Source organism: Sitophilus oryzae, unplaced genomic scaffold (genome assembly GCF_002938485.1).
Source record: "Sitophilus oryzae breed Bouriz unplaced genomic scaffold, Soryzae_2.0 scaffold_465_pilon_pilon, whole genome shotgun sequence".
In the NCBI taxonomy this organism is placed as follows: Eukaryota; Metazoa; Arthropoda; class Insecta; order Coleoptera; family Curculionidae; genus Sitophilus; species Sitophilus oryzae.
This window is the reverse complement of record NW_022147046.1, coordinates 1,092,214-1,110,580: the sequence shown is the minus strand read 5'-3', so window position 1 is coordinate 1,110,580 and position 18,367 is coordinate 1,092,214. Positions and strand designations below refer to the sequence as shown.

General features: G+C 30.4%; 1 protein-coding gene across 1 annotated transcript in view; it reads right to left on the bottom strand.

The window, feature by feature from the left end:
• LOC115885861 (adenylate cyclase type 2-like) overlaps positions 1-18,367 on the bottom strand; it is a 373,787-nt gene that overhangs the window by 29,128 nt on the left and 326,292 nt on the right. The window contains exons 13-15 of the mRNA XM_030904883.1: positions 12,376-12,434; positions 2,442-2,609; positions 558-789 (exon numbers count right to left, since the gene is read on the bottom strand). Coding sequence (XP_030760743.1) covers positions 558-789; positions 2,442-2,609; positions 12,376-12,434 — 459 coding nt within the window. The remainder of the gene's footprint in view (positions 1-557; positions 790-2,441; positions 2,610-12,375; positions 12,435-18,367) is intronic.

Genomic DNA, 18,367 nt, shown 5'->3' with positions numbered 1-18,367 from the left:
GACCAACCTTCCAAACCTTCAACTTTAGCTTCTAGTTCCGCAACCAGAGCATTTTAGTACCAACGGGCGGGGACCCGATAAACTAACAAAAAACTCTTCAGTTTTGAAAGATATAAATGTGGCATGTTTTGATGATATATTGAACTATAAACCTAGGTATAAGGACAGTTTCTATATTATTATTATTTTTCTTTTATTAAAGTTCAGGACAGCATAGTTAGGTTCTCTGTAATAGTGATAGAGGTTTTCTCTGCCGTACTCTTTTACTCGTGAATTCCAGGCAGAGTACAACACTCCATTCATTTAATTTAATAAAATAAGTAGTGCAATTTACAAATTTAGCGTTTCATTTACAGATCTATTCTCCTTAAATTTTCCAAAATATTGCTTCTGTCGAGGCGCATCCGAGGTAATTAAAAAAAAAATATTTTTAACACACCCTAGGATCCTGTATTTCATTTAAATTGTTTGTTATATAGTTGGCCAATATATTACCTCTTCAGCTTTGTTGAACGAACTTGGGTTGTTACACTACAGTATACACTTTTTAAACTTACCAGCGTTATGACAGCACAAGTAGCTATCAAAGTGACGCTGACTAGGAATATGGACAGTCTGAGACAGCGGCTCTCCGCCACTATTTGACCTGGGGGACTGCAAGCACCAGGTTCGTCCTGAGGAGTGTCCGATGGTGGTCTGGGTCCACAACATCCGTCCAACCAACATAGGTACACAAATATTAGGAGTACGACTAGGGTGGGGGAGATGGTACCATACAAAACAATATTCCTAAAAAATAAAAAATACGATAGAGGTATATTGATAATATATTACCGTCTGTCAATGTTTCTAGTGTTATGTACCAAAAATCGATATTTATCTGATTGATACGAATGTTTATATTTCACTTTTGTAGGTATCGTGTTTGTCATTTAGAGTTTAGTTTACATAGTTTACACCAGGGGGATGAGAAATAGAAAAATTGGAAACATTCATTCCTGTCATGTCTGTCATTCTCCTCATGACAAGTATGGCCGCCTAGACATGGACAGCATTGTTTCTGTCTAACTATTGTCTAACTTCACACTTTTAGAATTGACAGATTTGTCTAACTTCACACTTGTCTAACTTCACACACAGATTTGTTCTAGAACAAATCTTTCAGAAATATTCGAGATGATTCGAGGCCATTTTAATTGACTCCGTTTAGTTTCGTTTTGGAAGTTTAATATTTCGGCTGAAATTTATGAATATAAAGGTAATAAAGTATATAAAATATATATTACATGAAGAATCCTGGAGAAAACGACTTTTCTTCAGTAGTAGGTATGTCCCATGTATATGAAAAATATGTAGTAAATAAACACTGTTTCTACATTTTTTAGATGCAAGAAAATGCTGCTATAATCTCTTTGATCGGCGATTTTTATGAAAATGGAAACAATTTACTACAAGGTAAGATCATTTTTAACTATAGCCAACATTAATTATTATTGCAGTGTGTGGTTTATCATCAATAATACAATAAATCTCTAAGACACATATTCTTTGATAAATTTGTTTTTTATACCTATGTATCTTTATTTTAAAATGTAGTATATTGATATTTTTATATTGTTAGTTTTAGATTAAAAAAATATGTTTTTCTGTTTTCAGGTTTTTGTATATGGCTCCCGTTTTCATGTTCTTATGTCCGTTTTCTGTCCTTGAAGTCTCTGAATACGTGTATTTATTTACAAGTTACTGTAAGTCATGCTTATACCTTAATAATTTACATTAAAAGTGCATATAATTAAGTAATTGATATTGAAACAATACAATTTTCTATATATTTATATTTATTTAGTCAGGTTGTTCCATATTTCAAAATAAGAAATAAATATATTTAAATAAATTATAATTTGGTTTTATTTATGATAAGAAAAAATATAAAATACATTTAAACTGAAAGAGGGCCCGCCATGGAATTACCAGAAACGGAAATAAAAATGAAGCCATAAGGTCAACCTGTCAATTGGGAAGTTAGTTCTCCAGACGACCACGAAGGCTTTTGGTGGCGTATCGCGTTTCCACGATTTAACACAGAGTTGACACTTCTTTCTAGTTAATTATTTTATGGATTACACTTGAAAACCGTCAGCGAAGCGTCTGATCAAAACGTGACATAAGTTAACAACAATAAAAAATATATTAAATAACGACAATGGAAGTTCAAAATTGTTTTAGCATCACTAGGCGAGGTCGCACACTGGAGCAATAGGCAATAAGCAGTAAGCAACCATCGACACGCATATTATCACCTATTGAAAACATACTTAATAATCAAATGTTGTCTTGCATACTGAAGCAACGCTATATTGCCTATACGGAGTCGATTCAAAAATATTTCTGTTATAATTATAAAACTAAATAAATAACAATGAACAAAAATATATTCATACCTGGGTATTGTAGATATTTGCATGACGCAAATTGCTAAGAAAATCAGGCAGGCACACGCTATGTAGCATCGAAATTCTGGATCGGGTTGACTGCGGTATTCCCTTTCCTGTTTTCTATTCCTGAACCACAACACAGCAGGGTTTAGATCCTCACTATGCCACCATTTCCTGAAATCAAAGCAAACAGAAAATGCTAGATTTTTTATTTTAACGACCTTTTTTTAATTCAGTCTTCATTTACTCTTACTGTATAAAGGAAATGATTATTTCCATCCATGAGTGCAAACCCATTGGCATTTAACAAAAAAATATTATTTTTATTTCTTTAAGTTTTCTGTTTCAGTGCTAGAGTGAAAATTACAAACCTATATCCCGTAGAGCAATTGCAGAACCATACTTCTTCAACTATGTGTAAGTGTGTTGCTGACATACGGTAAAGAGTACAGATAGGGACGCAATTAAGGAGGGTGGTGTGGATCAACCTTTCAACTACGTTCTTATACCGTTAAACTGTACGTTTCCCTTAAAATTAATGCCTTGTACGAGTTTTCGTTAGCTTTGGAACGTTTTGTTATATATCCTTGATATAGATTTTTTTTTAAAATATACTCGTAAATCAAAAGTTTGTATTTTATACTGGAGAAGGTAAGATATATGGTGAAAATTGTCAAAGCAAAAGAAAAATTATGATTTATTTTTAAGATCGCTACAAAATATTTTTATAAACGTAACCAAGTTACTTTACTTTTGCTTTTGCCTTTTTATCTTACTCTTTGCCTACTATAAATGATAATGATTATTGCTAAGTCAATTTTTCTGATTAATAAAAATAAACTAAAGGCAAATGTATAATAAAAAAATTTACAAAAAAAACTTGAACAGGCGCAATTTTTACATATAAGTAATATCAGTAAATTTCAATAAACATAATTTTTTGGGCTATGATATACATTTTCTACTTGCTCTAAATTCTAAATTTAGAATTTTTAGAAATAGTATTACTGCAGAATGGAAATCAAAATATCTTTTTCAAAATGTCAAGGGACTGAAGCTTTAAGGTTGATTCTCACTATACCTTCCGTTTCCATTCCATATCCGTTCCGTATTTTTTATTGTATTGTATTGGCGATATACGTAAGCTTCCGTTCCGTATCAGTTTCATACTTTTTATTGTACAGCTGGTTCCAAAAAAAATGAATACGACTCTTTACACATTTTTTCGAATATTTGAGCAGTGTATATTTATGTGTCAAGTATTTTAACATGTTAAGGTTATTGTGACATTGAATAGAACTACTTTGCTTTTGACAAAGTGGCAAATAAATTTTTCAGAATGTCAGCATGACATGAGTAGAGAAATGGGGGACTGGTATCATAGAATATACTGCCCGAAATAATAAAAATATGCTTTAAATCGTATTCAATTTTATTGGAACCAGCTGTACAACTTATATCATGACGAAAGTTTTATTTTAAAAATTTGTATCTTTGAAAAAGGTACTAGATTTAATTTAAGAGGTGAAAGAATAAATAAATATCAGGAAAATTTTAACAGAGCTGGTACAAATGTAAGGACTTGACAACGCTGTTTCCGATACGCTTCAGTCCGTCCGGCAAAAAAATGTATGGAAGGATATGAAACGGCTAGTGTGCATTGTCCTATTCATTTACATAATATAATATTTTATGTAAACAGAAGGGAAACGGAAGAGAGCTGATCTGGAAAGTATAGTGAGAATCAACCTTAACGGACACAAATATTTTGTAGTTCTTTGACACAAATTTCTCTGGCCAATAAGACATAATTGTGTTTTAATAAAACAAAATATTATTTTATTAATTTGTAATAATCTATTCATTTGTTTTGGTTAAATATTAAAAATCTAGTAAAATACTGTATGATCGAATAAAAAGGCGTCAAGTTCGTTTGACAATCACTGATATGCTCTGTGTAATCATACATGAGTCGCAGATAATCTGCCGCATATTTTTTCATTTATTGCCTTAAATGTTATTTTTACTTCAATGGTAGAATGCAATTGGGTTTGGAACCTTTGATGTTACAACAGTATAAAAACTACTAATTCACCTCAATACACCAGTAAACATTGTTTACAAAAAGACAAACATTTATAGTCACTGTTAATTGTTAAATTGCTTTTGAGCATTGGTCAATTTTGATATTAAAAAAAATACTAAATAAACAATTTTCTGACCAAATTTTAGAAAACTTTTTTAATTTTACATAGTAAAGAGCAATTTCGGGTAATATGGAATACTTTATATTTCGAAAACAATATGCGCCATTAAAGTTCTAATAGTTAAAATACTATTAGTAAATGAATTACAGATCACATGATTGGAAAAACTCAACCCCCAATATTTCAGTCGTCCATAAAACTGAAAATTACAAATTGACGGTTACCAAAGTTAAATTTTAATAGTCTGGTAATTTTGATAGAAAGAGTTGTTTCTTTGGTCAGGTAAGGCTAAACAAAGTATACTCTATTTGTTTACTATGTATTTAGTTAATACCTAATTATTACCATGTTTAATAATATTCTGTTGTTTCTGAAACACGTATTGCGGGTAATATGGAATATTTCATATTATACGACATGTGAGTATTTCATATCGCCCGACCATAACCATTAAAGGGTAAATAGTTTATAGGATTTTTGGTTTTACAACAGCAAAATAAAACACTAATTTACCAGAATACACCAAAACACATTAGTTTTAACAATGGACGCACGTTTCGCAAACCATTTCAAGGTCATCAGCAGATGATTAAAACTAAACTATTATCTACAATTTGAGCATTTATATAGGCACTATTGGTATTGCCAAAGCGTGACAAAATGAGCCAAGCGAGTCAAAATCTATCTAGTATAAAAAATAATTACCTTCTATTGTCTAAGTTATTCTCTGTCTAAGCTTGCACAAATGCCTAGACGGAAATATTTTTGTGCGATTTCTGTACATAAAACAACTAATAGTAGTAAATTTTGTTTACCGTTCATTTTGTATAATTATTTATCCTATCCCGTATTGCCCGCCATACCTATTCCATATTACCCGCCACTTTTTTTGACTACACAAAAGTTCACATTTCTCTATATTCTTTTGGAACTTAATAAATCTTTCTAGATATCTAATTCTTACAGGATACTCTTTTAAACAATATTACTAGCTATTTATTTCGAATATTTGAGATTAAAAAAAACAATATTATTGAATTTATGTAGAAAAATAAAAATGGTATTCCGATTTTCGAGGTATTTTTCCCTAAATATTATATACCACGTAATTCTCAAAAGTAGCTCACCCTTATAATTTTTTTTATTTTTTAGATAAACAAACGATATTTTGGTATGTTATAGTCTATAAAATGAATAACTTTGAATTTTGACCGTTATTTTTTACCAACATGGCAAATATATAATCCCTCTGTCAAAAAAGTTACTGATATTCTTTAAATTGAGTGCCTGAACGAATCAGATAGGTAACTCTTTTTACTTTCGTGAAATAGAAAAGGAAAATAATAAAACAAGTGACAGTTTTTCCTCTTCTTGCAAAAATCCACACAAAATGTCATAATTGTCAAAAGTAAAATGTGATCAGTTGACATTTCTAAATATCAGACCAATGCCGTCTCTAATAGAACAGCCTCGAAGCGAGATTTATGACGTCACGCTAGTTAGATTTATATGTATATTTTGCAAGTATCAATGTTCGAGAAATTATATTTGCAAATAATGCAATATCATAGAAAAAAAGGCGTCAGCGATAGCAATGAAATAAAGATCGCTGTCATTTTATATGTAAAATTATTCTAAATTTTTTTATTTTCTTGGGATAAATTTTGTGAATGCAAATAATAATACATCACTATTAGTAGATATTGAATGTTTTTTGTTAAATTAGATTGATTTTTAAACCCCAAAATTTAAAATATATTTTACATTTTACCCATTATCTTATGTACCTATTCATTATTTGTATATCGTAAAACATTTGCTGCATTTGTATTGTTCATAGTTTATTTGCCGATGTATTTATTACTATAAATAGGTATATATTGTACTTATTAACTGTATATTATGTATATTTCATGTAAACTATATCGTTTTTAAAATACAAACCAAAAATACGAGGAATAATTATGTTTTCCATGTATTCTACAACATATTTATTAATCCGTAGTATCTAACTAGCGTGACGTCAAAAATCTCGCTCCAAGGCTGTTCTATTGGAAACAGCATCGCGTCAGCATGGCCGCAAGTTGCTAACCTAATAAAATTAACACTAGAAAAGCCCGCGGGAACTGTCAAATTCAAAGTTATTCGTTTCACAGACTATAGTATATGATATATATCAGGATTGATTGACGTGGTCAATTATAGATTTCGGTCGCTTTCTGTTTCACCGAAAATGACTACAACTTTAGATTTTTAAATGACACTACCGGTATTTTTTACTTAATTCGATAGAAAATAAGAGTCTGAATAGAATGACATACCATGTGTCAACTTTTGATATTTTCGCATATGGTTAATTTGCAATTGTAACATGTCGTTCATAACAGCAATTATTTGACTTGAAATACCAAGTGTGTAGTACCAAATTATCCGTAAAAAAATATTTTTCCAAATATGCCAATGAGTCACCCTCGCTCCATGAGAAAAAAATAAGATAAGATTAAAAATACTATTTGGGCACCTTTTAATCGAGCACCTTTAGAAGGACAAGACACAAAAAATATTAGGCGATCAAATCTATTTTTTCAAGGCTCTTTGATTAAAAATTAATGTTGTTAACTCAGCCATGATACTCTAGAAATACGACTTTTTAAGCGAAATTGTTAAAAGTTGACATACGATATATTATTCTATTCAGAGTGTCAATTTCTATCGAATAAAGTAAAAAATACCGATGGTGCCATTTAAAAATCAACAGTTGTCGTAATTTCCGGCAAAACAAGAAGTTACTAAAAGCAATTGAATTCGTCAATCAATCCTAACTTATGTCATATACGAACATACCAAATCTCTTTTTTTTTATTTGAAAAATGTAATAGAAGTGAAGCACTTTTGAGAAACACCCGGTATAGCAACCGATTCTCTTCGTAGAAGAAACAATAACTGATGGTAGTCCGTTTGTTAGCAAAGTATTTTGTCTGAGACGGTTTTATAGAGTCCTTCCTCCAGTATCAGTCATACCAACGTTTTTGGTACAAATGAGTGTCGTCTCGGCGCACTCAGTGATAAAGTGTTATGTTTCGTCATTTTCCCCACAGAATCTGCATTCGCTGTTGTTTTTTAGCTTCAATCTACTGAGGTGTTCATTGAAAAGACGGTATCGTGTTGAAAATCCCGTGACAATCCGAAGATTGAATTTAAATTATTTAAGTTATTTTTTTTATTAAAGAAATTTACCAAATAGAAAACGTATTTCATGTCCTAATAAATTATGCATACTGATGTGTGTACTAATATTTACTGATTTGAATTAACTCAAAAAAAATCAGTAAAAAAGCCATGCCAAAGAGAATATACCCAGCTATTTCAGTAAATTGCTTTAGTGAAAATTTCAAACTTATACCCTTTAAAACAATTACAGAAACGTACTTCAACTGTGTGTAAGTTTGCTGCTGACGTGCGGTAAAGAGTTACGGATACAGATATGCCCGCAATTAAAGGGGGTGGGGCTGGCCAACCTTTCTACTACCTCTTTCTACGGTTACGTTTCCCTTAAAATTATTGCCTTTTACGAGTTTTCGTTGGCTTTGAAATATTTTGTTATATTTCCTTGGTATAGATTTTTTTCTAAAGAAATATACTCGTAAATCAGAAGTTTGTATTTTATACGGGAGATGATAAGATATATGTGTGAAAATTGTCAAAGCGAAATGAAAGAAAAATGATGATTTATTTTCTAAAGATCCGCTAAAAGATAATATTTTTATAAATGGGGCCTATAGTTAGTTAGATACTTTTTACTATCTTACTTTTCGCATAATAAAAATAAAAGTGAACTCATATTTCTTATTTATAAGTAATTTTTTCTAATATAAAATGGAGTAAAGGTGAATATAAAAAGTCAGACACAATTTACGTAAATAATTAATATAAGTAAATATCAATAAACACCACAAGTAAACATAATATAGAAGGCTACGGGACACCTTTTCTAGGTTTTTTGACTACAAAATAAAAATTATATTGTCGTCATCGAATTCTTTTTCGGTTTAGGTTTAAAACCTGGTCCGCCTCACCATCTCTGTATTGGTCGTCCAATACTTCTCCTTCCTGGAGGTTGATATCGTAGCATTTTTTGTGGAATTCTATCATATCTCATTATTTCTACATGATCCTTCCATTTGTTTTTATATACTTCTACTTTTTCTTTTAACGGTTGTATTTTTACTGTCATTTCTTATTCTCTACTTATTTCTTTTATTTTTCGTAAGAATGTCATCTTCAAATCAAATCAAATCAAATCAAAATCTTAAATAAGAAATTATTAAAAATACAAAAACTGCACTGAAACCAAAACTATATCAGATATTTACTTTAGAGAGTCTGTACTTACTTTTCTCTAATTATGGTAATCGTAAATCGTACAGGGTGTTTAAAATTCTACACCACACTTTCTTGATTGAATATTGAATTTAGAGAAGTATTTTTCTCATAAATATTTAATAATTTATGAGAAGTTTAAAATTCTACACCACACTTAGCATTTTCACTTTTTCATTCAACACTCTGTATATTATTATTTTTTATTAGATGGAAAGTTAAAAAACGAATATTTTTTGTATTTAAAGTATTTCAAAAATTTTAATGGTTTCGCAGATACAAGCAGTATTATTTCATATTATGGCGCTTTTAACGGTAAAATACGAGAGAAAAATCATTGGGTGGCTTTGATAAAAAATTACTGTGGAAAATGCCATATGAAATATAAAACGGCGAATATCTACGAAACCGTTAATATTTTTGAACTGAATGAATGCTCTAAATACAAAAAATGTTCATTTTTTAATTCTCCATCTATTGAAAAAATAATATATATGATGTTACATTTAAAAAACAAAGAAAAATTATTTTATATTTTAGAAAGTTTGGCGTAGAATTTTAAACACCCTGTATAATTTACGATTACCATAATTAGAGCAAAGTAAGTACAGACCCTCTAAAGTAAATACCTGATATAGTTTTGGTTTCAGGACAGTTTCTATATTTTTAATAGTAGTGGGAACTATCGAATGAATACTATCGAAACATTCGATAGTTGCAATTCATTCGAATAATTCGATAGCTAGTAAGAAAACATTCGTCGAAAACTATTCGAATAAAAATTATCGAATAGATGCGTCATCTGCCTTGAAATATTGTATTCTAGTCATTCGGCAGCAAAAACCATTCATTTATAAAATTCATTCATTTATCAAATTCATTTATTCGTCAGGATTGATTTTAATAAAATATAAACTGGATTTTAGTTGTCGTCCGGCGACGTAGGTTTCTTACCTAGAAACCCGACAGTGGTCGGTGACAATGCTATGAAAGAAGCCGGCATCTTTGATTTTTTGCGGAGTCAAATAAAGATAAGGACACATTATTTTTTTATTGAGGTGCTAGTATTTACACATAAAATACATTATGAAGGGCGCTGTTGTCATATATTCATATTAGTTGGTATTAGCAAAGAATATTATTCTTTAGCATTAGTTAGGGATAGTATGTCTATATGTTTTGCATTTTTTTATTAATATTCTGTAGTTACACTGCAATAATACTTTTTATTTTGGATGTAGGAAAATGATTTTTAATGTTTTTAAGCAAAAGACTGATTTAATAAATAATAATAACAGTAATAATTTGTTATACCTATTAACAACAAAATTTAAAATCATTTAATAATATAAACATTTTTTTAAGTAGTAGCAAAATATAAACAAATAGAAGTCAAAAGTATTTATATTAGATCCTATTTAAAAATAATATAGTCTCTAAATGGCAACGTTGGTTTATTAAATAATAATAATTACAGAACTAATTTGTTATATTAACAACAAATTTTAAAATCATGAAATATAAACATTTATTAATTTTCTAAGCATGCAGTGTAATGAAAGGAAAATATAAATAAAAAATTAGAAATCAAAATTATTTATATTACTTTTTATTACTTTATATTACTATTTAAAAATAATATTTACTTTTACTGGCATTTACTTTAAAAAATAAATGAAATATTTCTTCGCAAAAAACTACATGTAAGAGAATTAGCATAAACAAAATACAAACATTGTTAACTTTTTTTTAAATTGGCACGTGTAAAACTTTCAATTTAAGTTTCTCACCCCAAAATTTGAGTTCCATAATCATTTACTTAACCACATTACTTAAATATGATTATTAAGTTCAACTAATTCATATTATTAAAACATCTAAAATACAAATATGTATTTTTAAAATTAATTGTAAGTTCATCTCATCTCTCTTAAAAATTGCTACTTCTCAAAATTTCCCATTAAAAAAATGCAATCTAACCTAACCATAATATACCATATAAAATTAAATAATTGAAAGATCGGGCTACGGAAAATCACACAAATTTTCGGAAAAATTTTGACCACTTCGCACACAAGCGGAAATTAAAAAAAAACCTACTGTTTTAGTATTTTAAATATTTTAATAAACGCAAAAATAGCATAGTATTTACAAGGCGAAGTTATAAAAATTTGGAAGAACTAATAATGCACTAACGCACACAAAAATCAAACGAATACTAAATTTCATTTATCAAAAGCATTCGATAGTCGTGGCTCGTGGCGTAACGATAACCATTTAGTCGCACGGCGAGGTTGTCACATATGCTTTAGTATACAAATGAATGAATGATTTTATTCGAATAAAACCATTCGATAGTTAAAATCATTCATTCAGTAACCATTCGATAGTCTAATTCATTCGATAGTTCCCATCGCTAATTTTTAATAATTTTTTTAAAGAAAGGCTGAAAATATAAATTTTTTATTTATGTATTAATATCTCTGAAACTATCGAAATATATTTACTCACATCTTAGGATTATATAAAGTGATCTAAAAAGAAACCAAAAATGCCATAATATACAGGGTGTTCTATTTAAAAAAAAATCCGATCCACTAACACTTTTTTGAGCCACCCTATAGAAGTTAAAATATTTTCCTGAAATACATCCTCGTGCATACTTTAGGTTTGCACTTAAGCAAAACTCTCAAGTTTTTTATTGTAGTGGGCTTTTCCAAGCCCACTCTGACACTATTCATATGATATTTATAAACCAACAAGAAGTAACTAACAAATAGCAAGATATCTGCAGTAGGATTCTGTAAGCTCCGTTGCAAGAAATTTCCTGTCTAGCCTATGCTATTTGTGACTGACGGTCACTATTCTACTAGTCTAGCCTATGCTATTTGTATACGATTGACGGTCACTAGGTTAGTCAGAAAATATGTTTACAGAATCGGGTCCCTGGAATCTAATTAAATGCATGCTTAATAATATTTTTTATAAGTTTGTAAGATTTAAAAATTATTGCTAAATTATTAACGTAATCTAAGTATTTTAAAACCATTAATCTAAACGATATTTTGAGCCCCGCCTAATTATATTTCAAATATTAATCGATTCAGCAACCTTTCATAACAACTTTATTAAAATGCTAATAAAGACCCTGTATAAATCAGATCCCAGGCTCGTTTTTTGCTTTAGAGTAGACAGCGAGAAAAAGAAATTACGAAAAAAATTTATACCGAAGGAAAAGACAATATTTTTTCAAGAGGTAGATGACGGCAGGGAATATTAATGAACTGATAAATTATTGAAAACCGGATTTAGGGAGAAAATTTCTGAAAATTTCCTAAATCAGGATAACTTACTTGCATTCGAGGCACGTCGATCTGTCTGGTAACAGGTTGGATTCGATCATTCCCAGAGTCTGAAAAAAAAAGAAAAAAAAACATACAAGTCTTGAGCCGTTTAATGAATCCATCGGGACGTGACAAAGCGTTAATTAAGATTATTAATGATATATCGTTCATTTACTGCAAAAACTCGTTAAGTCAAAATGTCAGCAGCAAATAAAAATGTTCGTGAGGTTTATTGATGAACTAAATTATTAAACAGCCTTTGCACTATCCCCGAAATATGTTACGAAATATTTCGTAAATCATTTCACAAAACATTTCTGCAAATAGTGCGATAAATATAAGCCCGTGTTATAAAAACTAGTTCCCACGTTTCCTGAATAAGATCGAGACCCGTCGTGATTGGTTGCTTTTTATTGTTAATCTGGGTTGTTAACCTAACAAACCAACTCCAACAGGAAACGTGGGAACTAATTTTTATAACACGGACTTATAGTTATGTTATCATACTATTTCGTGAAATAGCACGGAACAATGAAGGTCAAGCGTTGTGGTGGCTTCAGAAAAATAAGTAAACATGGAAAAAGTGATATGAAAACAGTTAATAGTTAAAATTAATTTTATCATCAGCGTTCTTCAAAGGTTACACAAAAATATTTAGTTTTAATAATTGTCTAATATTATTAATTACAATATAGTAAAAAACATAAAACAGTGACTAACTAGCGGTTTACCATTTATCGGCTTATAATCCACGGTATTGCGCCTCAAGAACAAAATATACACAAAATTATTTAAAAAATCGTCTAATTATTTATTATTTCTGGTTTTGGTAAATTAATATTTATACTATAGTCTGTAGCAAAGTTTAGTTTCCCAAGCGGATAATGTTACCAGTATTACACATCAATCAATATTACTGTTATATTAATCAATTAAGGCCGTAAACAAACATATCATATACAATTTTATACACTAATTCATTATAATAAAATTAAATCATAAAAATATTGTAATTATATTCCTGCAGTTTAACTGAAAAGTTTTGTTTCTAAATATCTACTATACACTATATATACAGGGTGAGCTTCCTACGATGTTCTCTATGGGCATCTCGGAAACTGCTGGAGATAGAGAGTCGGTTAAATAGGGAAAGAATTGCAGTTTTATGAGGTCATAAATATGCGCCTTTCAGATTTTTGAAAAAGTTCATGGCTTACTAGATATTTCGAAAAAAACAAATTTTGGCTATTTTAAAAATTGTCCCTAATTCCATTATAATCTATTTTAGACAAAAAGTGTTCAGATAAAGTTGTAGAAATCACATTCCTAATGAGATTGTGTTCTCCGCTTTTTTCTAAAGCCTGTCATTTTTGACATATGACACAAACATATGTTTTTTTAAATGGAAACCATAGTTGGCCATGACATCACAAATAGCGTCATTTTTTAAGCTTTTCAGCGATATAAGCTATAATATGTTTCTTTCACAAAATTACTGAGTTATAGCCAATTCTTATCTTTCTTGACTAATTTCACTTAGTTAGCCATGGAAACAAGTTCAATCGTCGTTGCCCTCAGAAATGTGAAATTGTCACATCCAATCTTTGTAAATTAAAATAAACAAAAATTTTAAATAGTTTTTTTTAAATGAAGAAAAGCGTGTAGAATTATTTGTTAACTTTTCTTGACCATACAAGATACGTTGACCAGTGAAAGTTATTTACGTTTTTAGAGAACGGTTTCCAATGGTGTTCTAATTTTGTTATGATTTATAACTTATAAAAAGACAAAATATTTTATTAAACGGCTCTTTACAATTTACATTACACAAACTAAAAGTTAAAAAAATTATCAATATATACACTTTAAGTTAATTTAGGAAATGTTCAAAAAATCCGCAATTGTTTTGAGTACATAAATGCATCTTTTTAAAACTGAATTTCTAGCTATTGTCACAGAACGACCGGTCGACTTAATTAAACTTCTCCTGTTTTGCCTCCTCGAGTGCCTCTCATAAGTTCATAAGTCCTTTAGTAAACCTTGTTGTTAACCATACCGTATAAAAAAAATCTAAAATGGATAGGTCAGGTGACCGAGGACGCCGAGGAGACCCATTCAATTGGTCCACCTTTTTCTATCCCTGAGTCTAAATATTATGATAATAAAATAATTTTTAACATTTCTTACAATGTGGGAGAGGGGTTTGGTGTGTCATAATGAAAGTCATGTTGGAACCACTCTATTAATGCGCGAGTATCTAAATTTAAGTTTTCTAACATGTCTTGAAAACCGTTCTCTAAAAAACGTAAGTAACGTTCACCGGTCAACGTATCCTCGAAACTGTATGGCCAAGAAAAGTTGAACCAATAATCCTACACGCTTTTATTCATTTGAAAAACTCGTATTTACAATTTTTGTTTATTTTAATTTACAAAGATTGGATGTGACAATTTCACATTTGTGAGAGCAACGACGATTGAACTTGTTTCCATGGCTAACTAAGTGAAATTAGTCAAGAAAGATAAGAATTGGCTATAACTCAGTAATTTTGTGAAAGAAACATATTATCGCTTATATCGCTGAAAAGCTTAAAAAATGACGCTATTTATGATGTCATGGCCAACTATGGTTTCCATTTAAAAAAACATATGTTTGTGTCATATGTCTAAAAAGACAGGCTTTAGAAAGAATCGGAGAGCACAACCTCATTAGGGATGTGATTATCTACAACTTTTATTTGAAAACTTTTTGTCTAAAATAAATTATAATGGAATTAGGGACAATTTTTAAAATAGCCAAAATTTGTTTTTTTTTCGAAATATCTAGTAAGCCATGAACTTTTTTGAAAATCTGAAAGGTGCATATTTATGACCCTACAAAACTGCAATTCTTTCCCCATTTAACTGACTCTCTATCTCCAGTAGTTTCCGAGATACCTATAGAGAACATCCTAGGAAACTCACCCTGTATAATAAACGCGTGTTCAAATATTAATTCTGTGGAATATATCTCAATATATCATAAAACGAGATGAAATTAACGAAATATCATCGTAACAGCAACTATTTTAGAAACATCTAGGTTTACTTATTTCACTGAGATTTATGAAAAAAAATCCTTTGCCTCGGATACAGATACCGGAGTAATGGAAATAGCTCAAAACAAAACAAAATTGAACGAGGCAACAAAAAACGCCAAAAAAAACACGCCCTCCTCACGAGTAGTTTTCAGGCGCTTTTAAAAATCGAAAGCAGGTCGAGGCAAACCGAAGTGGGTAAAATTAACTACAAATAAATCGAAATGCGTCAAAGTTGGGCGACGAAATGCGACCTTGACATGTTTCGAAGAGTTTTTCGCATAGTGTAGACGCTGTTTTATAGTATTTCTCGATTTTCAGAATTAAAATATGGTTTCATGTTTTTTTGCAATAGTGATATAATGACAATTAATAAATTACTACTGTTTTAATACTTATTTCAACTAAATTCAAAATTCAAAATTCAAAATTCTTTATTCATGTGAATTACCATTAAGGTTTACAATCGTCAATGTTATCAAGCCTTGCAGGATACAAAGTAAAAAGTAAAAAGTAAAATGAGGTAAATATGTTATACATATACAATAAATATAGAACATTACAGTTAAGATTTACACATTAACATTCTCAAAGCACAAACACATTAAAAGATATCATAGCTACAGAAACTGAAAGAAAGATACTCGTCTTACGAGTAGAACGCATTTTCAGTTAAAAATGTCCTCAATTTAATTTTAAAATCCTTATGTTTGATAAATTTTTGAAACATACAGGCAGTTTGTTATAAAATTTGATAGACCAATACCCCGGACCATCCTGACACCTTCTTAGACGCCAGTATTCTGTTACAATGTTATTTTTGTTTCGTGTATTATAGTCATGAACTTCGCTGTGAGTTGTGCATGAGTCTATTTTTGTTCCTTAAGTCTAGTAAGTTGCGATAAATATAAAGAGATGGCAATGTCAGTATTCCCAGAACCCGGAAAGCGGCCCGACAATCCTCTCTGTACCCAAGACCGGCCAGCAGCCTTACGGCCCTTCTCTGTAATCTAAAAACCCTATGGGTTTCAGCTGAGTGACCCCATACTTGAATGGCATATGAAATATGACTATGGATAAAGGCGAAGTAAGCGAGCTTCATTGTGTTTTGGGACACATTGTTAGCTAAATTTCGCAGAAGGAATAGGCCACTGCCCAGTCTCCCACAAACCGCGTCAACGTGCCCGCCCCACTGAAGCCTCGGATCCAGACAAACCCCGAGGAATTTTACTTGTTCCCTGGAAACGTGAGTGTTTCTCATAGAGAATATTACTTGTTTGGTTTTTTCTGTATTTAACACTAATTTGTTCGCATGAAACCAATCACTAGCCCTCGACCGCGCTCTCCCGGAACCCTCCAAAGATTTCTCGAGTGTTTCACCCTTACAAGCAATTGTAGTGTCGTCTGCGAACAACGCAACGATTTTCTTCTGCTAGATTTTTGGCGGCGGATACCTCGATTTTAGCAACTCTTAAGTCAGCCTGGGTTTTTATACAGTCTAATTTTAAACATATCGTTGTTTCACCATGTCGATCACAAAACACTTCATCGATCCTTCCGTCATTTTCCTCCAGAAGTTTGCGTACTGCATTGCCTATAGCACCACAGCCTTCAGGAATCTTCTTGTGCACAATTATGTAAATTAACTTTTCTTTAGTTAGTTTGTTTAAGTCACTTATAGCTTGAGATATCAACTCCGGCGACTCCATTTTTCGACATGTATTGTACTTAACATTAACAGTTTAAAATGTCAAATTAATTGAATATATTGAGTTTCCTGCATAAAATTGAAGCAATAATCAGATAATACAATAATTACAAAATAGTGATAACATTATAGGCAAATTGTAGGTTTAGTAAGATCTACGTTAAAATTAATAATAAAAATACTGCAGTAATTTATCATACAAAAAACAATCCCTTTTAGTCCAGACTAAAAGGATATCAGAGCGGTTTACGACTACGAGTAAAGTTGTTAAAATTGAATGGAAAATTGATGTTTTGTTAAAAGTTTTCCTAAACAACGCTAACGCGAAAGTTAAATTAAATAAGGTCTAAATAGGATCGCGCTAAAAAGACGAAAAAGAGCATAATAGAAAGCTGTAGCCGTTTAATGTTGACCAAAGTTTCGTTGTTATGCGTTCGAGTTGAAAAGCAATCTTTTAGATTAATTAATGGATCTGCTCTAATTAAAACAACACTAATAAATTAGAAAGCTTTATTGGTTAAAAACTTTAAAATTCTAGCAGCAAAAGGTAACTTTTAGGTAACTAAATGCAATTCATACAAAATTAAAAAAAAGCTTTGGTGAAACTTAAAATATTAGCATCTCTCTTTCTCTGTACTGGTCAATCTTAGTGCCTTAGCTTGACACTAGAAACATAAAAAACAATACCGGGTGTTTTTAAAAATGACTCACCCCCATAACTTTTTTGTTTTTTCGGATAAATAAACGAGATTCGGTTATGTTAGTATATGACATAAATGAATTTAAATTTCCCGCTGGGGATACAGGTGGTAGCTCTGCTGTAAAAAATGTGAAGTTGCCACATTTATTTATTTATTTTCTGACATTGATATTCGTTTTGACACTTTAGTTTTGTTTTACGAGTTTTTGGTTTAAATGATTTGTGTTGTGATACTTTAAGATTATTTTTTTTACTAGTATATCTTGCAGTCGAACATTATTCTTTTTAGAATATCTTTTAATGCGAAGTAGTAGAAGATAGATTTATAGCCATTGCAAAAACTCATCGCAACCATATTAAAATATTTTGAACGAGAATGCGATAGTAATGGCCTTTTATGTCCCTTAAGTGCTGTTAAGGAGCTGAGTTTTGTTGATGGTAAGTAATAACTGTTTTTATATTTATAATTCATTTATTTTTGTTTCCCAAAATATTTTGATTAAAAGAAAATATGTAA